Raw genomic sequence first — 27681 nt, 5'->3', positions numbered from 1 at the left:
TTATTTAGACAAAAGCCAACATTTATTATTATAATATCTGCAGTGTACACAGTCAATATAGTCCTGAATACTATGAAACAGGCTTCACAATTGTGTACAGGACTAATCATTTTATTTATAGATACAATAACATAATAAAGGTTCCTAACAAAATGTGCATATCACAGCCAAAACAGCCCTCAGAAAATGAGGACATATGTGTACTGTCAGTATTTAAATATTAACATTTACATATAACCTTCAGGAAGAAGTCTCTGGTCATACAATCCAAAAAGCTGTCTTAGCACTGTTAAAACTCTCTGAATAACTTTTCATTACAAGAGGCCCGTCAACTAAGGCTAAATGATACGAATGTTCCCAGAGGAGACTTTCAAGTCGTTGCCTCTTCATGTGGCTCCCATTGTGGTGAAATCCATTCATGATTTATAAGGGTTGCTTCTCGTCATTCTCAGAGTGTTATATTTACACGAATGTGACTGTGACATACTGCTAATTCACTGGGGAGCTATTTTGCATGTTCATGAGTCCAAACATCCATATTATGCCGAGTCGAATCAAGACGACTTGATTATCTGCCAAATTTTATATTTTTAGAACGCGCATTAAAAAAATGTCACGGGCAATGTGCATTATGACTGAATGCCTAAATGAAATAGTGTTATTCAAACCTACACATACTGCAAAACAATCCTTGTAATTCAGTACATCTAATCGCAGAATAAATTGTAATAAGTGCACATCCTTAATGTAAAAAAAAAAAGCAAACTATAGGTTGAGTAATAATTTAGAAAATTAAATCAACACAAATTTTGTGTCAACATCAAGGCATATGCAAGTCATTACGTGTACTCTCATCTGTTTCCAGTGCAATGGAAGATGTCAATAAACCTGATGTCAAAAATGAGGAGGAGGGGGGGGGCAGCCATGTTGACTAACAGATGTCTTACACACACGTATGTGATATACGAGGTCTCTTATGCTTGGCTTCAGCTGAGACAACTGGCATAGAAGCTCTATCTCTGGACAACAGCCAGCGCTAAACACACTTGCTCCCTGTTCTGCTCCTCCTCCTTCACTTTGGCGAGCAGTGGCCTTTATTCATACGAGGAGGAGGAGGAGGGATAGTCACATGGGTGGAGGCTTGGCTTGAGTGGAGAGTGGGGATGTACCCCTACCTCCGCTCCCTCCCAAATACTGCACGGACCAGGGATTCCAGTGTAGGCTGTCTGTGAGGGGATGTAGAGACGTGGAGGAGGCCACTTCTCTCAACAGGAGCAGTTCCCACAGCCCTTAACACTGTTGACGATCTCCTCCTGCAACTTTTTCCTCTCCTCCTCCTTCTGGGACAGGCGCTCGGCCGGCGGCTTGGTCGAGCTTGCGTTGATGTTGAGGGCTTTACTGTTCTGGGTGTTCCACAGGTCTGCGTACAAGCTGCCGGGGGTGTTGAGGAGGGATTGGTGGTCGCCTCGCTCTGCCACTTTACCCTGGCAGAGAAAAAAACATGAGACCTAAACTTGCCAATGCAAGTTGTGCAGCACACATGAAGTCATACTTGCAAACCTTGATTTTACCGGGAGAGTCACATTTTTCATTGTCCTCTCCCAGTTGCCTCCAGGGGTCACAATTCTCCCAAATTTCTCCTGATTTTATGACGAATTTTCATACATTTTTTTAAACTTTTCGTTATCACAACCTGTTTTTGGCACTGTACAGTGTGTATAAGCCCTACTGTTTCCACCCAGATGACAATACAGCTACACCTAATGTCATTTCCTGGCAGAAGAGAGATGCTCGCGACAACTCGGCGCTCGCCGCTGGGTTCAGCCTTCAGCGCACATCACAGCGTGCAGCGCCCAAAGTTGGGCTTTGCCCGAAACAGCAAAAAGCCGCCATGGCGCGGCGCAAGCCACTGGAAATAATGGGTTTCAGAGCAGAGTGGTGCCGTTGTCGTGTTGTGTCAAGTGCCTTCAGTGAGTGAGTGAGAAATGGAGAGTACAAAGAGAAAGAAACAGGAGCAAAAAAATGAAGGAATGAAAACTGATGAATGTTAGTTTATGCCAGAGATTCACACAAGTTTATGTAAGAGGGGTGAATTATTTAACATAATAATGCAGTTGCAGTGTACTTATTCTTTACAAGTCACCAGAATGCAGGAAACAAAGTCTCTGAAACGTAATTTTTCCTCCCCCAGACTCCCCAATTTGATTTCTAAATCCTCCCTATTTTTGAGGTCTCAGGTTGGTAAGTATGCATGCCGTTAAAATGAAGAGGCCATGAACACAGAGTCCTATAGATAGTTAGCATCTCGTCATGACCACACAACACTGACCACACTCTCTGCGGAGAGTCAGCTCCCCCCTAGAATCCCTGCCGCCTCCCCAACAACTGTTGCAATTCCTCTAGCAAAAAAAAAAGAAAAACGAACTCGCAGACACACGCAGCATCCACACGCAACAAACACACACATCCCTCCCACACAGTCAAACACAAACGAAGGCACCCCCTTCCCCCACCTCCCATGAGCATGCAGGGGTGTTGGCATCATCTTTAGTGCACCCAAGATGAGCACGTGACTGCTTCCGCTCGTTATTTTAATGAGCACCCCAGGCAGTCCTCTGCTGGTGACACCACCAGCAAACGGCATGGCGACATCACACGCAAACATGCCTCCTCGCCACGACCCTCTGATCCCTGCCATCTGACTCTGGAAACATGGAACGACACATGCTCACTCGCCGCAGTTCAAAGAAACCTCTCCTCATTTTATCCTATCTGACTGACTGTAGCACTGGTGGAAAAATGTCACTTCATCTTTGTTACATTTCATGTTAACTCTTACTTTCCAGATAATAACTGACTTCACACGGTGTCTTTTGGTGCTTTACGGTGTGTCAACTCGTTACGTAGTGCAGCATTTTGGATATTTCTCTGATGCACAATACAGTGACAAAGGACCAAAAAGATTCACAGTCTCCACATTTTTAAGATATACTCTGTGTCTCCACGGCACCTTTAACCTGACTTAAACATCTGACCTAAAACTGAAACCATTTGAATGGCCATCTCCTTTAAAAGACATGTTTAGTCCCGGAGGAGGCCTCATCAGTGTCTGGGAAGCTGGCCCATACATTATTAGTCACCGAGACAAACAAGACACGCCATCTGACCAAAACAGCCAGTCGAGTCTGACTGCTTTAATGAGCCCTTATGGAGAAAATAATACATTCACTTTTACCAACAGTGTCCTGTTGTTGTTGAAGTTAATGAGAAAAGCCAAACAAAGCATGTTTTCATCACGTACATTGTAGAAAGGTAACTCAAAATAAATGAGAGGCTGCTCGCTAAATTCTTGTTTCTGGCAGATCCAGTGCGCTGCAGGTCACGCTGAGTGCAGGTCATCATCCTTCCCTTCAAATGCTAATTGGACTGGCAATTAACACAGCGCATGTTTTTACTCGGAAACTCTGAACCATCGTATTATTTGCTTTTTCATGAACCTGACATTACAACTGGAAATGTTAATCAGCGAAGGTATGAGATCAAGTAAGAAATAAGTGGATGAGTTCTTACCTCGCTGAGCACTATAATCTCGTCTGCGTCTACGATTGTGGAGAGCCTGTGGGCGATGAACACTGATGTCCTGTCCTTCACCATCTCCTTCATTGAAGTCAGAATGTTCTGGAGGCACACAAAGACAAAAACTTAATCACACTATTCAGATTTACAAGAGTATCCCCTACGCCAAAAGAATAAATAGGTTTTTGCAATAATGGAAAAAGTTGCGTGAATGAAAAGATATATATGAAATGTACTCCCAAACTTTGATTTGAAAGAGAAGCTAAGTCAACAGAATGTTGCTCAGCGACATCCACCTGAATATGCTTTTCTTTCTTTGTTTACATATGATAATTTTAAAACACCATCGTGATGAGAAGCAGCAGAAAAATCTCAATTAACAGCCACATCTACTGCCCCACTCTTTTTCCTGAAGTTCAGAGAGGGCGTGCTGAACTTTCTCATTAAATGTAACATTTACAAAGACTGTGGGGTTTAAGCTGAGCTGGAGATTAAATAGGAGAAAACAGTGGCAGGTGGCAGGGGAGAACATGGGGGTGGTGTGTGTGTGTGTGTGTGTGTGTGTGTGTGTGTGTGTGTGTAGGGTATGTCACAGCAGGTACGTGACGCGGGAGTGAGCTGAATTATTGTGCACCTACAGCAGGTGACTGAGTGGGTGTTTGTTCTGCTAAATGTTGTATATGCAGGCACGGCGAGGTGTCGACTTGTACGTGCAGCAGACAACGGGCATTTGTGGCTGTGTTAGGTATGCGCGCCCGTGTCTGTCAGCGTGCCCACCTCTTCTGTGATGGAGTCGAGGGAGGATGTTGCTTCGTCATACAGGAGGATGGGCGGATTCTTCAGTATTGCACGGGCGATGGCGACACGTTGCTTCTCCCCTCCTGAAACAAAACAACAGATGTCATAAATAAAAGCAAACCGGGCCAAAGCCAAAAGGTTTGAAATATGTGAGGATACAGCAGGTCTCTCTGTGGCCCTTCTCATCAGATAATTACCTCAAACGGAGGGCTGCTAAAGCAGACTTTCATTTAATTGTGAGGAAAAATCAGCGGGACACAAAGATTTCTCCCACTGTGTCTGACTCGGCCTTTATTACATATGAGCCGAGTGTGGCCTCTTGAAAGCAAGCGGCGTTCGGCAGATATAAATATTGCTGGCAGTGGAGAACAGCAGCCCAGACTGCCCCCTCCTCCCCCAACAAACTCATTGGCAGCTGTCACGTACAGTGAAATTAATGAGAAGTTAGTCATGTCTTTATTTTGTCCGTTCTCTCACTCACTCAGTCACTCCACATAAAGAAATCTGTGCTGCCAGTAATTGCATCTTGAATGTTGAGTGAAAGTGCTCACACACTGCGTGTGTTAAACACTGTGTGTTAACGTGGGCTAAATGAGTTGCAGAGTGATGCTAGCAGCCAAATACTACACAGTCGTGTGCTATCGCTGCAGATCAAATAAGGCAACGTGCCATTAAACAAGTTCACCCACTACACTACACAGAAGAGGACAACAAAACAACAATGGTGCAGCTGCAAATGAAGTCTCTTAATGAATCTCATAAAATAAGGTCAGATTTAATTATTAAAAGAAGTTTAATTATCACCTTCTTTTACAAAACAACAGTTCATAATAAAGTCTTAAAAGTAATTTTGAACTGCAACAGTTAGGCAAACATTTTAATATAAATTTAGAGCTGTGCAAACTTAACAATTCCTCACAGCATTTTGGAGTCTCTCAGTCATATTTATTTCTCAAAGCATACTACATGGCAACAGCCTTCCTAATATACTGTATATTCTTGGCAGCAGATGGGGGATAGAGTGCTACAGGAATGAGTCCTAAAACCTGGAAATGAGTTAGTGTTTTAGCACTTCCAGTTCCCTCATCTCAATGCGTTTTTTGAATGGGCTTTTAGTTAGATGCCTGAAGTAAGCTCTGTGGTTAACACAAGCTTTAATGTTTTGTTCTACGATATAAAATACGTCAGTAAATATCCCACTGATGAATTTTGAAGCTTTTTACGTCTTTTAAAAAGTCGGTTGCTAACAAGTGGCTAAATGAGACTACTAAACGTCATCACGCCGACTCGTCCGCCTTCACAGCCTCATTGTGTTTATTCACGCTCATGCGACCGTGGTGTAGTTTGTTTATAGCCTAACGTTAGCTTTTTACTTCTGGCATTTGCATTCACACCTCGAAAAATATAAAAGTGGTGTTTATTCGTGAAGATTATCTTACTGAACAAAACATGTAACTATCATAAACGTTTGTTTGCCACAGAGCTTATTTTCTGCAATAATCCAAACACTCAATGGAAAAATCCTATTGGCTTTTCGTCGAGGGAACCGGGCGATGCTGACTTCCCAGTACCACTATCTAAGAATGGTGTATGGAAGATTTAGGCTCCTGTACTTTGCTTCATTTCCTCTAGTAACTGTATAGAAATGACCATGTTTACAAAATGTACCTTCAAATGTTGAGCTGTACAAAACTAACACAATCACACATAAAACATTTAAACTCAATACTTGAAGATCAATAATGACACAATATTTTGGACTATTTCATGATCATATAATATATAATGTAGGTTTAACAGTTATATAAGGTCAGATTTGAATTCTCTAAAGCACCAGAAAAACTAAACATTCAAGCCATACGCTGATAATACTATACCAAAAATCATACCTCATATCACAATGTCAATATTATATTAGAGCTAAAATTATTGGTTGATTAATCTGCAACAATTTTAATAAAAAAGAAAGAAACAAACTGCAGAACATTGTCTGGTCCCGCCTTCTCAAATGTGCAGCATTTTCTGCTTTTCTCTCTTTTGTACATCATTGAAAATTAATCATGTTTTGTTTTATAGACTCAACAATTCATATTAAAAAGAGAATCGACAGATTAATCCACTCCAGGAGTTTCTTCCCTCAGGCCACCCGGCTCCTGAACCAGTTGCTTTCACCTAATTATAATTCATTCACCTGCCTGCCATACATTGCATAATGTTATACAGTATTCACCGGCTATATTGTTTCATTTCTCTGAAACATACTGTTATATTGTTTAATGCCCCTTTGTAAAATATTTTACTTTTTTTATTCTACTCTATTTTTCTATTTGTTGGTTGCCCTGTAGCGAGGCACACATGAATTTCACTACACGTTGTACTGTGTATGATTGTGTAGGTGACAAGTAAACGTGATGATGATGTGATTTGAATAATTTCTGGGTTTTATATGTTGTAACTTAGTATACCATCCAGGGAAATATACAAAACACACAGCTCTTTTACTTGTTTCTGCAGAGGAGAGACCATATTTAAACAGAAGTCATAATGGTGCAGCAAACCTGACAGCTTGAGGCCCCGCTCCCCAACCTGGGTGTCATAGCCGTGGGGCATCCTGAGGATAGCATCATGGATGCCTGCTAGACGTGCCACTTGGTACACCTCCTCTGGTGTGGCGTTGATGTTCCCGTACTGCATGTTGTAGAAGATGGTGTTGTGGAACAGAACGGCATCCTGACGACAACAACAACAACACAGTTAAGAGGAAAAAAAATGAGGCTTCAGAGAATATTTTTATTGCAGCAGAGACAGAAAGAGAGGACTGCAGATACAAAGACGAGGGTAGGAGGGAGAAAGAGAACGAACGCAAATGACAAAAATACTGTTCATGTACCATCTGTTCAGATCAGCCTCTGAGCTCACTGCAGTGAAAACCTGACTGAATTCAGCTCATTTCTAATGCTGTTGTTAACTACTAATGTTACTTTGTTCTATGCTGCCCCCTTGTTGTATATAATCATCAGTAATAACTCAAATATATTACATTTACTATTGAAAATGTCAAAACACACATTTTGTTTTATTCCAAATAGTGAAAAACAAATCTACGTGGTGTCGATAAAATGACTTTTTATTGTTTATTTTATTGTGTGGGTGCGTGTCATACCTGAGGTACGACCCCCAAAGACTTCCTCAGGCTGTCAAGGCTGATGTCTCGGATATTCTGCCCCGCTATGTAGACGTTCCCCCGCTGGGGCTCAAAGAAGCGGAACAACAGCCGCACAATGGTGCTCTTCCTGAAACCAGACGTGGAACCAATCGTCAGCATCATTCCATCTGTGAGCTGCACCCCCCACAGTCTACTGATGATATCTGATGATAACACTGTCTGCACATACAAATGAGATCACACACACCTGGCTGAAGGTTTGACACTTCTATGAAAGGTGACCTACCCTGACCCGCTGCCACCAACTATAGCCACCTTCTTCCCAGCAGGCACTTCGAAGGACACTCCGTTTAAGACTTTCTGGCCCTCCAGGTATTCGAAATAGACGTCCTCGAAGCGGATTGTGGCCTCCTGCGGTGTGATGGCTAATACCGGGGCGAGATCCTTCTCCTAGAGAAAAACCATCAGAGGGTTGAGACAGACGAAACGGAGACAGAACAGCCACTGGCACACGGCATGATGCAACGTTACTCCAACACCTTGTAAAGGAGCTCAGAGCCAACATGTGCTGCATAAAGCAGAGACATTCACAGCAAATTCCAGAGGTCGTTTCAACTGAATCTTCAGACGCTGCCCTTCACGGTAACTGGAGGATCAATAGGCGTGAAAAACTTTCGGTACATACTGAGCTGAGCCATAGAGCTGAGATGCAGCCAAGGTCAGCAGTGAATAAAGCACCGTCCTTGCCCTGAGAGTAAAAGCCTGCTCTGCTCCGTTTCTATACTCTCTAATAACAACATAATCACCCACAATCCACCTCAGCCAGTTAGCACAAATAACGCACAGTCCATTAGTATAAACAAATGATAATTTCACACACCCCCAACATGGGAAAAAAGCCAAAATCATTTATTTTTTTATTTAGTGGAGCAGTTTCAAGTAAGGGGGTGTTTTAAATTATTTTACATCTACATAATAGGCCAGTGTGTTCCACAAAAAAGAGAAAGCATTCAGACAGTAATGGCCTGCTGGGCAGTGCCATTCCACAGGGAATCACAATGGAGAGGAGTATTACTGATGAGTGAAAAATAACTGGACAGATTCATTTCTCCCACTATAATTACGAGCCTGAGACGGGAATGGCATTCATATTGTTAGGCAGCAAGCGCACATTTGCACTTAAATGTGCTCTTCTGACGCAAGATGGGCTGTCATGTTGTGTTAAAAAAAAAAAGATAAATGCAATGAAATGTCTGAATTGTCTCACAAAAACAACTGATAGCTATGACATTGAAGAGGACCAACATGTCGAAAATCGTAACAGTTTTAGCCATGTTTAAAGTTAAAGAAAGGATGTACTTTTGAATATGACTTTGTATTTCTGTGTGTTTTTAAGGCGAGTTCACAAATTGACAATTCAACACTGATAACACTATGTAGTGTCACAACCCCGTATAAAGGGCAGCACATGTTTCTTGGCACTAGAACTGATATTTTAGCAACTATTTTAATAATCATTTGTCATTTCTGTATGAAAAAAATGCCAAAAATGTGTTGGTTTCAGCTTCTCAAATGTAAGGATTTGGTGTTTTTATTTGTCATATATCATAGTATAGTGAATATCTTTGGGTTTTGGACTATTGTCTGTATAAAACAAGCAATTTGAATGCATCACCTTGGGTTCTTTGAAATTATGATTAGCATTGTTTTCACTATTTTCTATATTTCATAGACAAAACGATTAATTGATTAATCAGGAAAATAATTGGTAGATTGATCAAAACTGAATTTAATCGTCAGTTGCCGCCCTAGTGGGCAGTGGAAATAGGGACGTTGAAGAGCACAGCTCTTTAGGGCAAGACTCCGTGCACAAATGGGTGGCTTTAGTTTTCAAAAATATGAATGAAATGGAGGCAAAAATGAACCACAGGAGGTTCAAATAGGTGTGCATCATTAGGTCTTCTAAACAGTGGGGGAATAAGCACTATCAATGATTGAGCAGAAGATCTGCACGAGCAGAAGATCTGCACAAACAGAACAAAAACAAAACTCATCACATCATTATTTTAAGTCAGTGATCATTTTGTTCAGATCATATCCCTCTGGAACGCAAAACAAAACTACTCAAATAAAACGGTTTCAAAAACATCTTTGAACTTCACAATTGAGACAAAGAAAAACTGTTAATGTTGGTAAACAGGGCCAAAAGCAGCTTTTTTACACACTACAAAATCAGTCAGAATTTTGTGTGCACCAATTAAAAAGGCTACTGATCACAACTAGTTAATGCTCTGAATAAATTACCAATAAATAGGTCTGCTGCAATTTGCATTAACATCCCGACCAGCGAGTAATGTCATGCTTTACAAGTGGCAATAGACGAGGAAGCATCTGAGTCACATCAAGCATGTAATTACTATGTTTGACTACAACCTATCATTTTTTACAGCACATGTGGATAGGTTAGGTATGTCATGCGGCCAAGAATAACTCAGTCCTGCGTTAACATCTTTTTACCACTTTTCTTTTTAACACGTTATGTGCTGCTGTTGGAGAAAAAGTCTCGGCTTAAATCGAGTTTTTCAGATTTAATATTGAACTCTGTATTCGCTACTGCTCTCTCTTGTTATAGGAAGAAATAATTTTAAAAACACACATTTTGCAATTTACGACTGCAATGCGGAGAAGTGCATGTCAGGCCGACAGGTTACCTTGATCTTGGTGTCGATGCTGAGCAGGGTGAAAAGAGTGTTCATGTCTATTAGGGCCTGCCGGGTCTCTCTGTACACTGTGCCCAGGAAGTTGAGGGGGAGGGAGAGCTGGAAGAGCAGGCCGTTCACCATCACCAGGTCTCCCACGGTCATCGTACCTACACCACAGCAACAGAAGGACTTACAGACATGCAAATAATCCAGCTCTATTGTATCATGTATGTGTCTTTGGGTACAAGATCTGAAAAAATAACACTCGAGCCATTTCTTCTTTCAAGTTGTGAAAGTAGACAAAGCATGTTACAGTCTGAATCTATCTCCACCCGCTGTGATTTCATTTTCTGCATCAAGGCTGTTTTATTTCCTATTCATGCCACTTTTCCATGCTTGCTGTGCTTTGTTCTCATTTAGTTTCTATTATCCAGTTCAGCCTGAGTTTTACTTGTCATTTTTCTGTCCATCTGATTTTGTTTTGAGGTGGTTTTTTTTAAGGTTTTTTTATTTCCAAAAGCACATTTCTTTCTATTGTGCTGTGGACACAGATCATGGGCATAAAGAGATAAAATCAGATCAGGTGATTTATTTTGCACCTTTATCATTTTTTTTCATGGTTTATAGATCTTGAGAGATTGATTTTCCAAAAATTGGACACACACACACACACACACACACACACACACACACACACTCACCTGCCGCAATGCCCTTGCTGGCCAGCACCATGATGGTAGCGAGGCCGACACTGAAGATGGCACTCTGGCCAAAGTTGAGCACGGCGAGCGTGGACGTGGTTTTTAAAGAGGATGACTCATAGATCTTCAGGTAGCTGTCGTACTTTTCAGCTTCGTACTTCTCATTGTTGAAGTACTGCAGCCGAGATGAGAAACATGCAGAGTGTGAGGAGAGGAGGGAGCACAGGGCACGGAGACAGCAAAAAGGATTCACAAAAGGAAAAGTTGAGAGAGAGAGAAAGAGAGCGAGAGAGACACGAAATATGGTTAAGGTTAAAGTTTAAGGAAGCATGGAGAGCAGTGTCGGGCAGATAGACACTTTAGAGCAGCTTGCCTCAAGGCTGCATTTGTTCTCGGTGACCGCTCTGGGCGTAGTCTGGGTCTCAGTTGGCCTCTAAAGCACTTTTTCATGTCTCTGTATCATCATCTCCACCCCACTGATCTTAAAGGATGTGGAGGGTGGTAGAACAAAATCCAAAGCCTGCTCAGCGTAGCAGCTTTGGCAGAGGATAGGGATTATGGCAAAATAACAGTTTATAAAATATTAGGCAATTATAATTGTGAGGAAAGCCTAAACATCACTCGCAATTTAAACAAGAATCGCTGCAGAGTATTCATCATTGGCACTTACACAGACACCTACCACCACAGCACAGATAGCTCTTTAAGTGTTACACCACACAAGCAGCACTAATTTTGATTAAGACATACAGCTATCATTTAGAGGAAAAAAAAAACCCTCATGAATCAGCCACTAGCACATCTCTTAAATTCAGCACATAAAACTACGCCATGATCATAACAGCGACCCTCCTCAACTCTGCTGCCAATTACCTAATATTGCTGTTTGTTTAGTTTGCACTATTGTTCCTCTGCTCTGGTTAAGTGGGCGATTTGCTTCTCTCGCTAACGGCAGTGGTGCTGTGCTGCTACCGACTTGCCACTGATTTGCATATAGGGAAATGCAGGAAATCAGAGAGAGAGAGGGAAGAAAGTAGCACATGGAGGACAAACAGAAGCAGTGCAAGGCACCGCGTTCAGGTTCCCATCCAGCCCTTTGTGAAAGTGGAACGGATTTCTGAGTGGGCGGAGATCTAATTACATATGCACACTCACAGCTCAGAGTGATGCTAAATCCGGCCGCATTGGCATAGATGACACAAAATAACACAGAACAAAACGTTAAGAAAAACAGGACGCAAAATAATACAGCAAAGAAAATAACATGGGTACAAAAATATATATATAGAACAGCCTAACAAAGCACCCGAAAACTGGGTGGTGATTATGTTTGTATGTGTCCTATGCACAATGAGGGTACCTAGAAAGAGGCTTAAAACAGCAAAAGATGACAGGATAACCATGCCACTGAGAAAAGTATAAAGCAATGTTTACATCCGCATCACATCACATCAGTCAGGTGCCTGAGAGCACACTCACCCATAAACTACCCTGGCTCTCAGCAGTCATTTCTATTCAAAATACAGCCTACTGTGGCACACACTTCCAGTCCAAAACTATAACAGAGACACTATTTGGGTCATTGACTAAACCAGGAAAATAGTCCTGAATGTCCAGTCCTAAATATCTCATTGTTTGTAGTAACTAGGCCTGTCGCGATAATAGGGCTGCAAATAACGATTATTTTCATTGTCGATTCATCTGACGATTATTTTCTCCATTAATCGATTAGTTGCTTGGTTTATAAAATGTCAGAAAATGCCGGAAAAATGGCAATCAGTGTTTCCAAAAGCCCAAGATGACGTGCTCAAATGTCTTGTTTTGTCCACAACTCAAAGATATTAAGTTTACTGTCAAAGAGGAGTAAAGAAATTCACATATTCACATTTAAGAAGCTGGAACCAGAGACTTTTTTAAAATGTATATTTAAAAATGACTCAAACCGATTAATCGATTATCAAAATAGTTGCCGATTAATTTCATATATGACAACTAATTGATTAATCGTTGCAGCTCTACCCGATAATAAACATTATCGAATTGTCGTACATTACGTGGACATGACCTTGATCGTTTTTACTGACCTCAATATTGCCCGTTGTGTTTACATGCGTGTTTGTTTACATAAGAATGTCACCAACATTTTAGCCAAAATAAAAAGCAGGGTTTGCCCTTATTATTCTCATTATAAGACTTGGACATTGCGAAGACATTGCACATTTTTGTTAACAGAGCCCGAGAGTATATTTTATTTATTGTTTTGGCGGTGTGGTTTTATTTATTTAGAATATTTTAATATTTTCACATTCCAATTCCAATGGTTGATTATTCTTAAGAATTAAAAGTTCATTGCTCTTTGAAAGGGTGCACTTGCATTATTATGCTATTATATTATCATTATATCTGTGGCATAAAATGGTCTTAAAATGACGTCTATCACAATTCTTTCTGGGACAATATATCGTTCAATAAAAGTAGTTATTGTGACAGGCCTAGTAGCTACTTATTATTTAATTTGTGGGAGAACAATAGTGTGAATGCTAAATCAGCATCTTATTGTAGATTAATCAACTTGTAGATGACAAGAATCATATTACAGCATATGAACATTTGAAATCTCACAACAGGTTCCACGTTGATGTGACACTGCTCTATAATAACTGGAGAGATATGATAACCTTCAAGTAAACCTATAGTAGAGATTGGACTTTCCACCCTCAGTCCTTTAAGCCATAAATTCCACTCCTCTCACTCAGAAAGGTAAACTTGACTTTTATCTTGTACTTGCTATGATAAGGAGTTTGTGCGTGAAAGTGGTTGGAGTCCGAGAAAAGAGAGACAGAAAGATGGAGAGAGAGTTAGAGAGAGCTTGTCTTTGATTAAAAGGCAAATTCTGACAGTGGCAATCCAGTGAAACACTATTATCACAGACGAGTAAATATTTGTTTACGTCTGGCTTAAGTGAATAGAAGAAAAAGACGACCAAGGAGGAGATAAAAGGGAAGGATTGATGAAGGGAGGGTGGTGGGGATGAGGAGGAGCTGAAAGAAGAGTGTGTGGGGGGGGTCTTACCTTCACAGTCTCATAGTTAAGGAGGGAATCAATAGCTGCATTTCCGGCTTCATTGTCTGCTTTGTTCATTTCTATCCGGAACTGAGTCCTGTGTGCAGAGACATGTGCACAATGACATAAGCACTTTCTTAAGTACACATTTCAGCCTACGAGTGAATGTTTTTACCGTCAGCACAGAGAGCCACAGAACTATTTACTGAATCTTTTTCGAGGCAATAACAAACATTAACAATAAAATAACGAATTGAAGTAGAGCCAGACACAGGACTAGTACAAACATCCTCATTGTTACCTCCACTGAGTGATGAGAATGGTGAAGAGGGTGTATGCTGATAAGGTACCCAAGGACACTGCTGCAAAATGTCCTCCACACTTGTAATACTGCAGAAGAGAAAAAAAGCACAGACAAAAACAAAGCATCCTTTACAAGCTGTGACTCGACAGTTTTCGTGATTAAAAAGTCAAGCGACCACTTCAGACCGCCGGACTCAGACGATGGCGTCACAAGGCGTTCGGAGAACGCACTGTTTTTGACCATTCCACTATGAAATTGAGTGTTACAAATGGAGGGGAAACTACAAGAAGTAATCGTGCTAATGCGTTAGCTATTTGGGCAATGGAGTCTGCCCTCATTACAGGCAAGCAGACATTATGGTCCAGAGAGGAATAATAGCACCAAGCTATAGACAAGCCGTTCTTTCAGTGGTGGCCAAGGAGGGGGGCATCTGTTCAGGGCATACTCCACAGGAGGACATTAAGCTGCTACAAAGCTTTGGGATTCATCATCGACGCTAATGGGCTCTGTGTTGACACCAAAAGTTCATGGGGATTCATATTCCATTTAGAATGTAAATGAGACAATATCCCCGAAATTAATTTCCGGACAATCTGCTGTGAAGAGTGTCAAGGTGATGGAAGGTCCTGTGCTAACATTAAGAGCTGAATCAGTAACAGCAACAAGAAATAAAAGACAGAAAATTTGTAAGCAGTGCTCCTGGTAGCATCTTTCAATAATGCCGAAGCTTATGATTGACATTATTATCTGTGTGCGTGGATGTCACCGTGAGACTCACCAAAATGGCACTGACGAGGCCCATCTCGAAGATCGTGGGACCTAGATTGAAGACGATTGCACTGAGGACAAATGAGATGCCCCGTGTGCCGCGGTCGATGGCCTTGGACAGCGCTCCCGTCTGGCGGCTGAGATGGAAACTCAGATCCAGATTGTGCAGGTGGAGGAAGACGTTCTTGGCGATGCGTCGGATGGAGCTCTGGGCCACCTTGCCGAACACAGTGTTCCTCAGCTCGTTGAAGAGGGCTGCACAAGCCCGGGACGCGCCATCTGGGATAGCGGAGGAGACGGAGAGTTTAGCACACCTGCTGTGAAAAGCTGGGAGGTTCAAACAGAGGGGCTGGGCGCTATCAGCATCATCCTAAAACACTGAGGACTGTTATGTAGCTCTAACGTGATATGAGGCAGCAAAACAAGAATGCGACCCCAGCCTTTCCTGTCTCGTAAGATGTACTGTAATGCAGTATTGAGACAGCTGAGGATAGAGAGGGTAGAGGCTTGTCAACTGCTCTAAAGTGAAGGCTTGTGAGAGGTGGCCGGGGCAGGTTTTTCCATATCATCTCTGGTCTGCAAAGTACTGCAGGGCTACAGCAGCAGCCGCTGTAATTACAGAGCAGGATGCTGTCTGAAGCCTCACTACCATGGCAGGCCAGCACACTGCAGACTGAGAGGAGGGGGGGGGTATGTGAGTGTACACAAGTGTGTTTCATTGTGTGTGTGGCAGGGAGCAGGCTACATGTGTGAGCAGAACACTAGAAGAGGGGGAGGCGGTATTAATAAGAGTGTCATAGAAAGATGTGACTGAGTTGAGTTGACTGATTTCACCACTGTCTGAGTCTAGACTTTTGTCTGGCTGATCAGTATGATGCAAGCAACATGGCCTTTCTTTAAAGGAACAGTGTGAAACGTTTTCAGGGGATTTATTTGCGGAAATGGAATATAATATTTATAACTATGTTCTCATTAGTGTATAATCACCTGAAACTAATCGTTGTGTTTTCATTAGCTTAGAATGAGCCCTTCATATCTACATAGGGAGCGGGTTCTCTTCACGGAGTCCGCCATGTTTCCACAGTAGCACAGAACGGACAAACCAAACACCAATGCTTGTGAAACGTGCAAAACTGTGGTACTGCCAGCCGCCGTCTGACTTCTGTTGCTCCTAAAGTAGTGTTATATGGTAGTGTCTGATGGTAAGGATGGCTTCTGAGCGAGGCGAACGGCGTTACCATGGTATTGCACTCGGCGGCTCACGTTAAAACAGTCTTGGAAAGGGACGAGTGAGCGGAGTGATAATCAGTTGGTTGCAATCTGCAATCACACCACTAGATGCAGCCAAGTCCTACACATTATACCTTTAAGGTATTTTTTTTTTATTATTGCATATTTTAGGAGTTTTTAAAGGGGACAGATCATGCTCATTTTCATGGACAGAAATCCTGACGGCTTGTTTCAAGCGCTCAGTTTCTAAATAAGGGCTGTGTGTATTTCTCTGTGGATTAATCGTTTTGATACTTGCACAGTATTTACAGTATATAGAACTTAAACTTTTATAATATAAAAGCAATGAAAATGTCACTTTTTACAATATGGGACCTGGAAGCTACCTGATGTGCAGCAAAAACCAAAGCAGTTCTGTAAGAGTTTCAGTTCAATAAAATCAGCAATCTAATTCCAAGGAAGTCAATTATTTGATCCCTTATTCAAAAACTGTTATACAAGCAGATGGCTGGCATGACTGTCACAAATTAATAGTGTGTGTGTTTGAATGGCATGTGGCCTTCTTGTGGCGATTTCACCGACTTGTGTGAATACACGACTTGTCCGTCGAGACCAAAGTCAGGGTAATAATCGCTCTGTCTGCCGGTCTTCACGGGGCTGTAATGTGGCGTTAAATAGGAATGCTCACCTAATGAACGTGTCCACATCTGACAAGGTAGGATGAGCACTGTGCAACCTTTTCAGCCAAATTACACCCGTCACCGCGGGCTCCGAGTACCGGGCCTCGAGTGTCGCAAAGAGGGAACAAAAAAATACAATTCCTTTCTTTAAGAGCATCCCCTTCATTCTTCCTCGTCATCTTAATTCGTCCTGTCTGGAGTCCTGTTCATGTGCTCCAATTATTCGACAGGCAGCATTAGTGTGCAAGACCTAAGTGGGCTCATTAAAATAAGTGGCTACAGGGCTAAGTGTACATTGCATCCAAGCTGATCTCACTCAAGGCCAGAGTGACTTGCAGTGGGTGTCAGGTTCACTATATTTATTTATTTTTGCTCTTCATCAGCAACTCTGAGAAAAAATATACTCTAAGCAGGAAGGAACTTCACATTCGCACTACATTTCACCAATCTGACCCCTCTTGTATTCACAGGTGCCATTTGGACAAAGAGAGAAAAAAGTAGTGCTCTCAAAGGATGAAGTAAAAGAAACATCCTTGGCCTTTGCATAACACAAAAAAATATCTAACCACTTTGTAAAAGACATTAGCAATTTCTACCCCGCTGCTTTAGAAAATGTATCCAGCTCTGTTTGCATTGGGAGCACACAGGTATCACACTGCAAAGTCGTTGGCGCTCATGAGAGGGCCGAGTGGACTGACAGAAGTGAACTCAAGACGCGGAACGGAGCACGTAATGTAAATAATGTGAGGGGGAGCGGGAGGGTTGCGGGGCGGCATTGATATGAATGTGTTGGGAAAGGTCAGCCGGTAGATAATAGGCAGTCCCACAGTCCCCCCTCTGATGAGCGCGGCACCTGCCAGCGCAATGCAAGTCGGGGACTCACAGCCAATCAGCATGGCCGTTGCCATGGTAGCCACGGTGCTTGGCGCGTCATTCAGGTGCAGCATGTGTCCCGACATCTGGTTAAGCTCGTCCACTGCATACTTAAACATGAAGGGCACCGTCACATTGGTCATCTGGGAGAGGCAGAGAAGGGGGAAGGAAACATTCAGAGGGGAGGAGAAAAAAAAAAAAAAGAGAGGGGTAAATAGTTTCATATAGCCAATTAGACAGACATATGCTCAATATAGTCCTGTGACATTATTCTTGTCCTCTGTAGTACCTCTCTGTGTGCATATGAATGCATTTAGGTATGTATGTGCTTAGAAAGATGATTTCCACGATTGTTAGGCAGTAAATCCAACATACAGGTGCATTCACAAATCTATATGCATGTATGGTGTGCTGTGTGAGTGCGTATTCTTCCTGACTGGTTGTGCTGGTGCTGCTGAGGTAGCTGGTGCTTCCTGCTAATGGAATTGAAATGGTTATTAGGGCTAATTAAAAGCACAGGGACAGCTGTGTGACTCAGGCAAGGCGGTCCGCCGCGCATTAGGACAGCCAGAGAACACAGCAGAGTATTTTCATTTGAAATCCATTTTATTTGAACCTCTCAACCTCTAACAGGGGGGAGGGCTTTTCTGTTATACTTTTCTTTTTGTTCCTTTACTCCTGTCAAATTCTGCATGATATAATTTTGATAAAATAAAAGTAGTAGTAATTATATTAAAATAGAGTATAAAAAATAAACCCGCCTCGACCCTGCTAATGTAAAAGGATAATGCACCATTTTATACCGCAAAAGCTACATCCCCACGGTTCTCGCTTTATACACTTGGGTATTATACTCAGACAATAGAAGTCCTCTAACCCCCCTCAAGGAAAGACAATATCTTTGCTACCAGGACAACAGAACATGACACACGTGAAAAATAGCCTGAGCCTATTATCACGAGGCCAAAACGTCCTCAATTTTACCACTAATACATGATAAGACTGGATGTGCTCTTTTAATCCATTAATGGCCAACTGGAGATTAAATCAACGCCATGTCAATCTGTACCTGGCGATATGTCATCCCATAATAGAGATATTGTGTCAAGTAGAGGAGAGAAGAGGCTTCAGGCTATCAAGAATTAGCCTAAGCTTATAGTATGACCCACAGGCCGAGAGGGCTTCATTTGAGTTCGACGGAAACAAGAGCTTCTATATAATCAGTTATTTGAGATGAAAATGTCACTGATATAGTGGAGTGCAGGGGTGTGATGCACTGTAACCACATAATTATTCAGCTGATTTAAAAATTGCCTCCACACTGCTGGTGGTTTTGGTTCAAACAGACAGACTGCAGAAAACGAGGCTAGCTCCAGCCAAGCAGGAAAATAGGAGGAGGAGATTGGATTGCATGTTGTGTGTGTTCTCTCCTCCTTCGCACGCACACTCAGACCTGCTGAGCGGCAGTGGTACATGCTTATTTAGGAGCTGTGATTTTGTGATTGTTTTCCAGGGTGTAAATTAGAGACCATCAACAAAAGGAAGAGGAAATACATCATGCACTGATTGAAGCTGGCAATTAATTATTTAAAAGTTATTTTAAAAGTCTGTCATTTTTAGTTTTACCCAGGTTTTTTTACGCAGTGTAACAACCTGTGGTGAACCTATATGTCTTGGTCATCAAATGAGAGACGGTATTTGATTTAGTACGGAGATATTTTTGATTGCAAATCTTTTTTTAAAATAGACCAATGCTTGGCTGTTTTTTTGGCATCAGCCAGCACTAAAAGGATATTACAGTGTACAGAGTCAGTGACAGTGTAACAGAGTCTCAGCCACGATTAAGGGTGATGGTTGATCCTGAAAGAGTCACAGCTAGTACAGTACAGCACTTCAGAAACCATCATGTGGCAGCGATGACAACAGACTAATGAAATGTTCAACCCTGCTGGTTTCTCTTCAGCTAGAAACGCTGGCTATTCTGTGCAGTGATCACAAATCTCAACTAACCTGAATAAATTGGCAGTTTACACTTATTGACATGAGATATATTCCAATAGTAACTTTGAACGGTGAGTTTCAAACAGTGCGCTTAGAAATAAGACAAAAGGTGTTGAAAATAGAGACCAGATGACTGATTTATGTCCTGGTGTGACTAGTGGATACCTCAAATGTACCATCCACTATTCTTTATGTCAATAAAAGACAATGAAATATTCAAAATTGTGTTATATGTCTTAAACTGTATAACTGCAAAATAGTGAGGCTTTAATCTTTTTTTACTTTTACAAATTGTCATTGTTTGTTTATTTTCCACCATTGCTGTAGGTCATGAATGCAATGCTGTGTGAGCAGCCAACTCTCAGCTGTTGGACTTCAGAGCATCTTACCAGAATGCAAACCCGGCAAACTACAATGACATGCCACTGGAGTTTGAGCTGAAGGACTTTCTGGTGAACCTGCATGCCGTAAATCGTTTGGTCTGATGTCGCAAGGGATCGGACCCAATGACAGGCATTAAGAATAACTATATAGAAATAACCAATCTTCTCGCTGATGGTCTCGTTTGTTTATGTAGGTCATATAGAGGCATCAGTATTAAATTGAAACTGTTTCATTACCAGTTAAATGTTCTTTGTAGTAACTTCAAAAGATGATCTGACATTTAATAATCTTGTGGGTTTATTTGACGTCAGCAGTAACCTTGAATTGTCACTTCTCTCTTCCACTGTATTTTACTGATTCACTATGAAAAGGCTCGGCTGCTTCAATGTAAGGGCCCATCTCTGGATCTCTGTACCTTTTATCTGAGGAATAATTACTATTCATCACTATTTTCAATAGTTTCCATTTCTCTATGATGCATCACTTTTGCACTTTCCTGCAAATCAGGGACAAATTAAAATGAGAAGCAGCATGCAAGAAGGACTTTAAAACTGTGGAAATGGATGATGAGTGAAAGCTGGAGAATGTGGGGAGTACGTTATTCAAGTTACCACAAAGCTAGTGATGGCCAACATGGCATCAACTTAGCTAATGGCAGCACTGCCCACAATCATTTCACACAGAGAAGTCCACATTGTTTTTTTTTACCTATAACACTGTCACAAGCATCAGGGAAATCATCAGTGGCATAGACACAGTCAGCTGTGAGCAATATTTGTTCCTGATGATGTCTTAAAGAACAATAGCAACATTTTTGGGGGGTTGTTATTATTTTTATTATCTCTATTTTTTCTTAATCACTTTCTGATCATGTTGTGAGATACAATATTTGCTGTTTTTCTCTTATCTTAGCGGTTTTAAAATGGATATATTCTCTATTAAACGCTATTTAAATATTATGATGTACTTCTAATAAAGAAGAGAGAAGAACATTTAAGCTGAACCTGTGAAACAACAAGCTTTTAACTGAGTATATCTTTTAAAAACATCTTGTTTCAGTCTTACAGCTTGACTAAGTTTTATTTGAGAGAAAACGGGTCCTAATGTAATCAGGAAGAGCATTAGCTATTGTTAGACAGATTTAGGGTGGAAGGAATCAACAAAGCTGAAAGCGGAAGTAAGACTCAGTGTCACCAAAAATGAAAAAAGGACTGGAGCCTCTTCCTCAATGTTAGGTGGCTGGACTTTGAATAAAAATATCTTCAGTTGTGGGGTATGTAGATCCAATTAGCAACAAAAAATAACAAAGAGAAGTAAATAGGAATTAACTCCTCTTTAGTACCCATGACATTGTCAGTAAACCTACCTTGGCTCCAGCGAGCAGGCCCAGAGAGATGGCAACACGGGCCCGAAGGTCTGGTCTATTCTTTGGCCACACGTACGACAGCATTGCAGACAGGATCTGGGCTGAATTCACCTCATTTAGCTGTGGAGAAGAAAACAAAAGCAAAACCTTTTCTTAGATCATAATACCTTTAGTTTGAGTCTGTCCTGTAAGATACAGTCGAATGAGCAAAATAGAATTTACTACACTACTATACTACAACGTTAACTTCCTAACCTACTTTATGTTTGCCAATATTGGCAACTAACTTGCCTTCTGATTTCAGTGAGACAATCATAATAACCTCAAGATGGCTCTCTGGGCAGACACTTGGAACATCAAATGTCAGTGGGAGTCTGTTGGGAGATCTGGGAGCAGCAACAACAGCAGAGTCTCCAGGTGGACCTGGGGGTCCAGTCTGACACTACAATTCCCAGGAGACACCTGGGCTGTCATCCCAGCTGAGTTTGAGAGCCCACCGGTGCCAACATGGCTGTTTACACACGCTCCACGGCACACCTGCCACAGGGACTCTCCGCAGGCCAAAGAATATGCAGTAATTCCTCTAATCCACTCAATATGGTGGCACCATGTTACAGCGCTGCTGTATGGCAGAGCCTCCGAGCAAATTACAGGGAAATTGTGCCCAACACCTGCCTTTAATCAAATACAATGAAGCAGTATGTGACATTGCAAAGAGAGGATTAACATTAACAGTTGAATGCACTACTGAGGTCCCTGTACTATATATACACACGTGAAGGAGACTAGTTAACGTATAATAAAACTTTATTACAGTTAAATTCTGACTCAGCTTTCAGAATTTGCACAGAACACGAGTAAAGACTGTTCATTTATATACTAAACACATATAGAAAACTAGAACTACCACCTCACAGTTGTAGGTCTCCACCAGTCAATGCATGTCTGCCCAAAATGTCATCACTTCATCATTTTATCCTATTAGACATTTGTGTGAAATTAGCATAATTAACATATGAATTCTTGAGTTTTGGCCAAAAGACGTGTTTTATGAATGTCACAGTGACCTTTGACCACCAAAATCAAATCAGTTCATCTTTGAGTCCAGGTGAACGTTTGTGCCAAATTTGAAGAAATTCACTCATGGTATTCCTGCGATATCACGTTCACGAGAATGGGACGGACATGAGGTCACAGTGACCTTGGCTTTTGACCTTTGACCACCAAGGCGTTCCTGAGATATTGGGTTCTCGAGAATAGTACGGACAGACAACCGGAAAACATAATGCCTCCTGCAACGGCCAGTGTGGAGGTATGATAAACAAACTACTACTACCACTAATAATAATAATAATAATAATAATAATAGTAGAAATAATACAAAGTTTTGGTACAATCCATGTCTCTTTTGGCATGTAAAAAAAAGTTCCATACATTGATCATGTGAAGACAAAGAGATTGTAGTGCTTAAATAACAAGTCAATTAATCAATGTTTTTTCAAACGTTTCTGGACCATAACCCAATTTTTAGATTCCAAAATTGACCCCAGCAATTAGACCGTTATCAGTCAGTTATGTGAGTAAGGAATACTTTTGTACAGAATTTGAAAGAGTATAAAGGGAGTCTTAGAAATCTTATACGACTCCACTGGCACAAAAAACAACCCCACATGGCTGAAGGACACATCAGCAAAGACATCCCTTTTAGCGTTGGTAACTTGGAAAAGATATTTGTCAGCATTTTTTAAAATTCATAACCCTAAGAATCAGTTAATGAAAAACGTTTTCAGATGAATCAATACTGTCCACTGCATTATTTTCAATTCACATGTGATCTTTGTTTAGTGTGCATAGGCAAAATTGGTCATTAAAAGTAGCAGCACAAAAGGTTTCAATGATCACAGACTAAAAGAGGGAACTGTACTCACCACATTTTTTGGATCTGCATTTAGCTTTCCTCCTGCATTTCCATGCCAACATGTTCTTTTGTCTGTAATCTGCAAATGCTGTGAAGAAAACATCATGTATTGTTATTCTACTTTTCATTTTCATAACAGACATGATTCACGATTATTTCAAACATACTTACTTTTACTGCGTCCAGCATCCGCCGACTGTTGTCGCTCCTGTGTGTACTCCATGTTGCTGTTTGTAGGTGTGGAGGGGAACTCAGCTGAAACATATGAGAAACACACGAGTCTTATTTGACTGATTTCTGCTGATTCATTTTTATGGATGTTTTAATATTCAGAGACACTCTGAAACACAATACGGAGTAAGAGAACAAATTAACCACAAAAAAGGTCAAATAAACTGCAAACACTTTTAATTCCAATACAAACAAACAATCAAGCACTAAACATTTTCTTCCCCATGTGTTTTCACCAAAATGCTCACAGTACTAAGTCACCAAAATCAGGGTTTAAAGGTTACACAAAGGTTGGGGACATTCTGAACAAATATTTAAGATCAGATGAGGAGTCAATAGCTGTTTTGCACAATAAATATGTGTCACTAATACAGTATTAGTGATAAGCTTGTATTGCTTATCAACTGAAGCAATACAAGCTCAGAACCTTTCTGAGTTTCAGAAATATTTTCATTTACATCACCTGAGCCTGTGAAACTCAATTCAAACCCAGTCACTCAATGTTTAAGAGGGATCTACTAACACGCCTACAGAGGCTGAGTGCCTGATAATGCAAGATAGACATATTGAGCTAAATACACTCAGCTGGTGTTGGACCTACATTTATTAGGGATGCACCGATCTGATTTTTTCAGTCCCGATACCGATACCTGGGCTTTGGGTATCAGCCGATACCGAGTACCGATCTGATACCAGTGTTTGATAATAAGCTATATGCCTCACTGTGTGGAAGTGACTGGGATCATTCTTTTGTGTGTAAGGCAACATTAGGCTTGACTTAAACATTGCTTTCCTAATTTGTAAAACAAAATGTAACAAATAAATACATAGATATAAATTTACTGTGAACTAAATTTATGTGCACTAAAAAAATATAAAAAATAAAAAGTGTAAACCTTTTTAATGCAGCAAAAAATTGGTCAAAACTTAAACGGAAATTAAATTTCTGGTATACAGTATATTGTATATAGTATACAAACATAGAACTGAATTAAATAGATCTGACCCATTGTCATTGATACCCGATCCAGCTATACAAGTCAGTATCGGCCGAATTTGCTATCCAGCACCGGTGCATCCCTAACATTTATACAAAGACATATCTTTATTGGTGATATGAGTATTACAATACCAGATAAGTATTAGATAAGTTTATCTCCTTGAGGACACGCATCCTCTTATCTATGATGGCCAAGCACATTATATAAACAAATACTGTGCTGTTTGTACTCATTAGAGAAAAGCATAATTTGTTATGAGACAGTAATCTTACATATTTATTTATGTATACCAATGTCATACAGATTATTTCATACATTAATTGTAAATGTGTGATTTGTTTGTGAACCTCCTAAATTCCTCACTAGTAGAGGTACATTTTCAATAAGATTTAGGGGAACCAAATTATGGAGTAACTTTTCACATCTATCAATAAACTGTTCATCTGTCAAATGTTTCAAAAGTCGCTTAAAGGGTCATTTAATTGCTGTCTTGTAATTGCTTTTCCCCATGTTGTCCATGTATCTGTTTTTATGTTTTTTATTTTTTCCCACTCACAATGTTGTTTGGTTACGATTGCGCAGAAGTCTTTATAGATATTTAAATCAATATCCTCCTCACAAACACTAACCATACACTTCCACGCAGCGCGCACACACACACACACACACACACACTTGTCTTTGTTGATATATTTACTGTATTGTTATTGTTGTTATTATATATATCTTGTCCTAATTGTTTGTTATCACTATTATGTAGTCATCTTATTTATTTATATTAATCTTGTCTCTAGGTGGAGGCTTCAGATAAGCCCAGTGGGTTTTTTTGCCTCTTCCTGCACTGTATATTCTTCTTTTTTTTTTTGTTATGTTGTATAGTTTTAAATTGTGCAAAATAAATAAACATAAACATAAACTGAGCTTACATCATAAATGCTCAAACTGGACTAAAATGATATAGCTATTAGTTAACAACTGGTGGTTGTCCAAAAAAACAAACAACAGCCCCCCCAAACCTAGTCTTCAAAATGAATATAAAGGTAAACCAATAGTTTAACCAACAAAAACTGAACATTATAGGCTTGTTGAAAATAGGAAGTATTGCTGGGCTGTTACATCAGACTACATTATATGATGCTGTGCAATCATTTTGTAATTATCTGATGGACAATTTGGGCAATAATCTGGCCTAACTTTAATCTGGCAAAACTGTCATCTCATCAATATACATATTATATTTTTATATTGTATTATCTTTTCTATTGCACTATCTCTTTTTTTATTGTATTACCTTTTCATTAGCACCTATGGGATTGTCACAATCTAATTTCGTTGTACTAGACAAACACAATGAAGGGCTTGAATCTTGAATCCCTTTTTAGCAAGTTGTACATATAAAAGAAGCAGCTGACTTGTTCCTGAAAAGTAAAAGTTGTCAAACAATCAATAACAAGACTGTTAACAGTGATAACATGTTACATCAGTTAGGTCCCCAGGGTGGCACAAACACACAGTCTTATCTAACATTTACTGTCTGCACATTAACACGTGACTGAGACTGACAGGCTACAACATTAGCTTGGTAACTAGTGACAGTTAGACTATAATGTCACTTAGCATACAGCCAAACCTAAGGGGGCAAAGTCCCTAATATGACGTAAACCATTCACCATGGTGATCAATATAAGGTTACCACAGCAACTACTGTATTAGCCAGTTAGCCAGCTAGTTAGTTAGTTAGCTGTCGTTTTAACGCTTAGTTAACAGCTGGTTGGCTAACATTATACTGACATGACATCAACCACTCTTGCAAAACAAACTGGCCAACTATAACTCCACTGAAAGTTAGTTAGAAACACTTTCCATACATCTGCCCTCTGCGTGCTGACTGACTGTCACACACCAACAACACACTGCGTCCTCTCTCCTCTCTCCTTGTCTCCTTGTCTCCTCACTCACCAGATATGTACTTTGACGTTTATAATCCGTCCCTTTTTCACCGCGGCTTTTATTCCAAACGTGATACGAGCTCGTCTGTCGAAGGAGAAGCGCTAGTTTGCGTCTTTGGAAGTGAAAGCAGCATTTCAGCGGCGGTGCCAACATCGGCGCCATGTTTGCCGAAAGCAGGAAGGCGGTTAGTGAAGGCCTATGGAAAGGAGGCTGGGTAACGCGTCATCATCACGTCATTTCTCAGGGCGGTATTGCACATGCGCAGTAGAAGTCTGTTTTTCTTTTAACCTCCCTGTTGTCTTCGGGTCAACCCGTTTTCAAACTTCATTATATCATAAATATGGATGTCTTTTACCTAATTGCCCCGAAATTACATGGATGGTTCCCTTATATGGTCTTTGCAAAAAATAATAATAATGACCACTACTTTTGTTGCAGTATGGGTACTTTATCCAAAATTATAGCCCCTGTGGTGTTCATGTGCAATGTGTCACACTGTCATTAAACATTTTTTGTAATATTCTGACTAAACTTTGACATATACCGGTCTGTGATAATCCATCAACATTATTCCTCCAATTTTGAGTATAGTCCAAATAATTAATAATTTCTGCATTTTCTCCTAAAAAAATGATGTTTAATTTCATATAAATTAGGTTTATTGACCATGAATTCTCAAAAAAGTGTAAAACTTGTGGTAATGAGTTGGAATGACGTTGGCCAAAAAGGTGTAATACAGAATTGGGTGATAATTTATAATGCATGCTTTAAAAACAGTCAAACCAGACCAGGTCAGTTTCGACCCTGGAAGACAAAAGTTAAATGGTCGATGGGAAGACAACAGGAGGGTTAATAGAGGTGTGAACTCCAGGATAAGAGCCTTGTTTCAGGACAGCATGGTTTCTACTACGGCAGCAACATTTTATTGGAGTAATTTTGTTAGTGATATTGACTGGAAGAAAGTTTGGT

At 40.6% G+C, this 27681-nt stretch overlaps 1 protein-coding gene across 1 annotated transcript; it reads right to left on the bottom strand.

Moving 5' to 3' along the window:
- Nucleotides 1–26924, bottom strand: abcb7 (ATP-binding cassette, sub-family B (MDR/TAP), member 7). Its single transcript, XM_037780356.1, has 16 exons — nucleotides 26722–26924; nucleotides 23702–23785; nucleotides 23541–23618; nucleotides 21613–21732; nucleotides 17872–18004; nucleotides 15089–15357; nucleotides 14308–14396; nucleotides 14016–14103; nucleotides 10944–11118; nucleotides 10252–10409; nucleotides 7827–7990; nucleotides 7538–7667; nucleotides 6933–7104; nucleotides 4354–4457; nucleotides 3571–3678; nucleotides 1–1484 (listed from the first exon to the last, which is right to left on the bottom strand). Exons 1-16 carry the CDS (start codon nucleotides 26872–26874, stop codon nucleotides 1266–1268), a joined length of 2244 nt encoding a protein of 747 aa, XP_037636284.1. The 5' UTR covers nucleotides 26875–26924; the 3' UTR covers nucleotides 1–1265.
- Nucleotides 26925–27681: the final 757 nt, after the last annotated feature.

Source organism: Sebastes umbrosus, chromosome 9 (genome assembly GCF_015220745.1).
Source record: "Sebastes umbrosus isolate fSebUmb1 chromosome 9, fSebUmb1.pri, whole genome shotgun sequence".
NCBI classification, from domain to species: domain Eukaryota; kingdom Metazoa; phylum Chordata; class Actinopteri; order Perciformes; family Sebastidae; genus Sebastes; species Sebastes umbrosus.
This window is presented reverse-complemented; position numbering and strand designations above follow the sequence as displayed.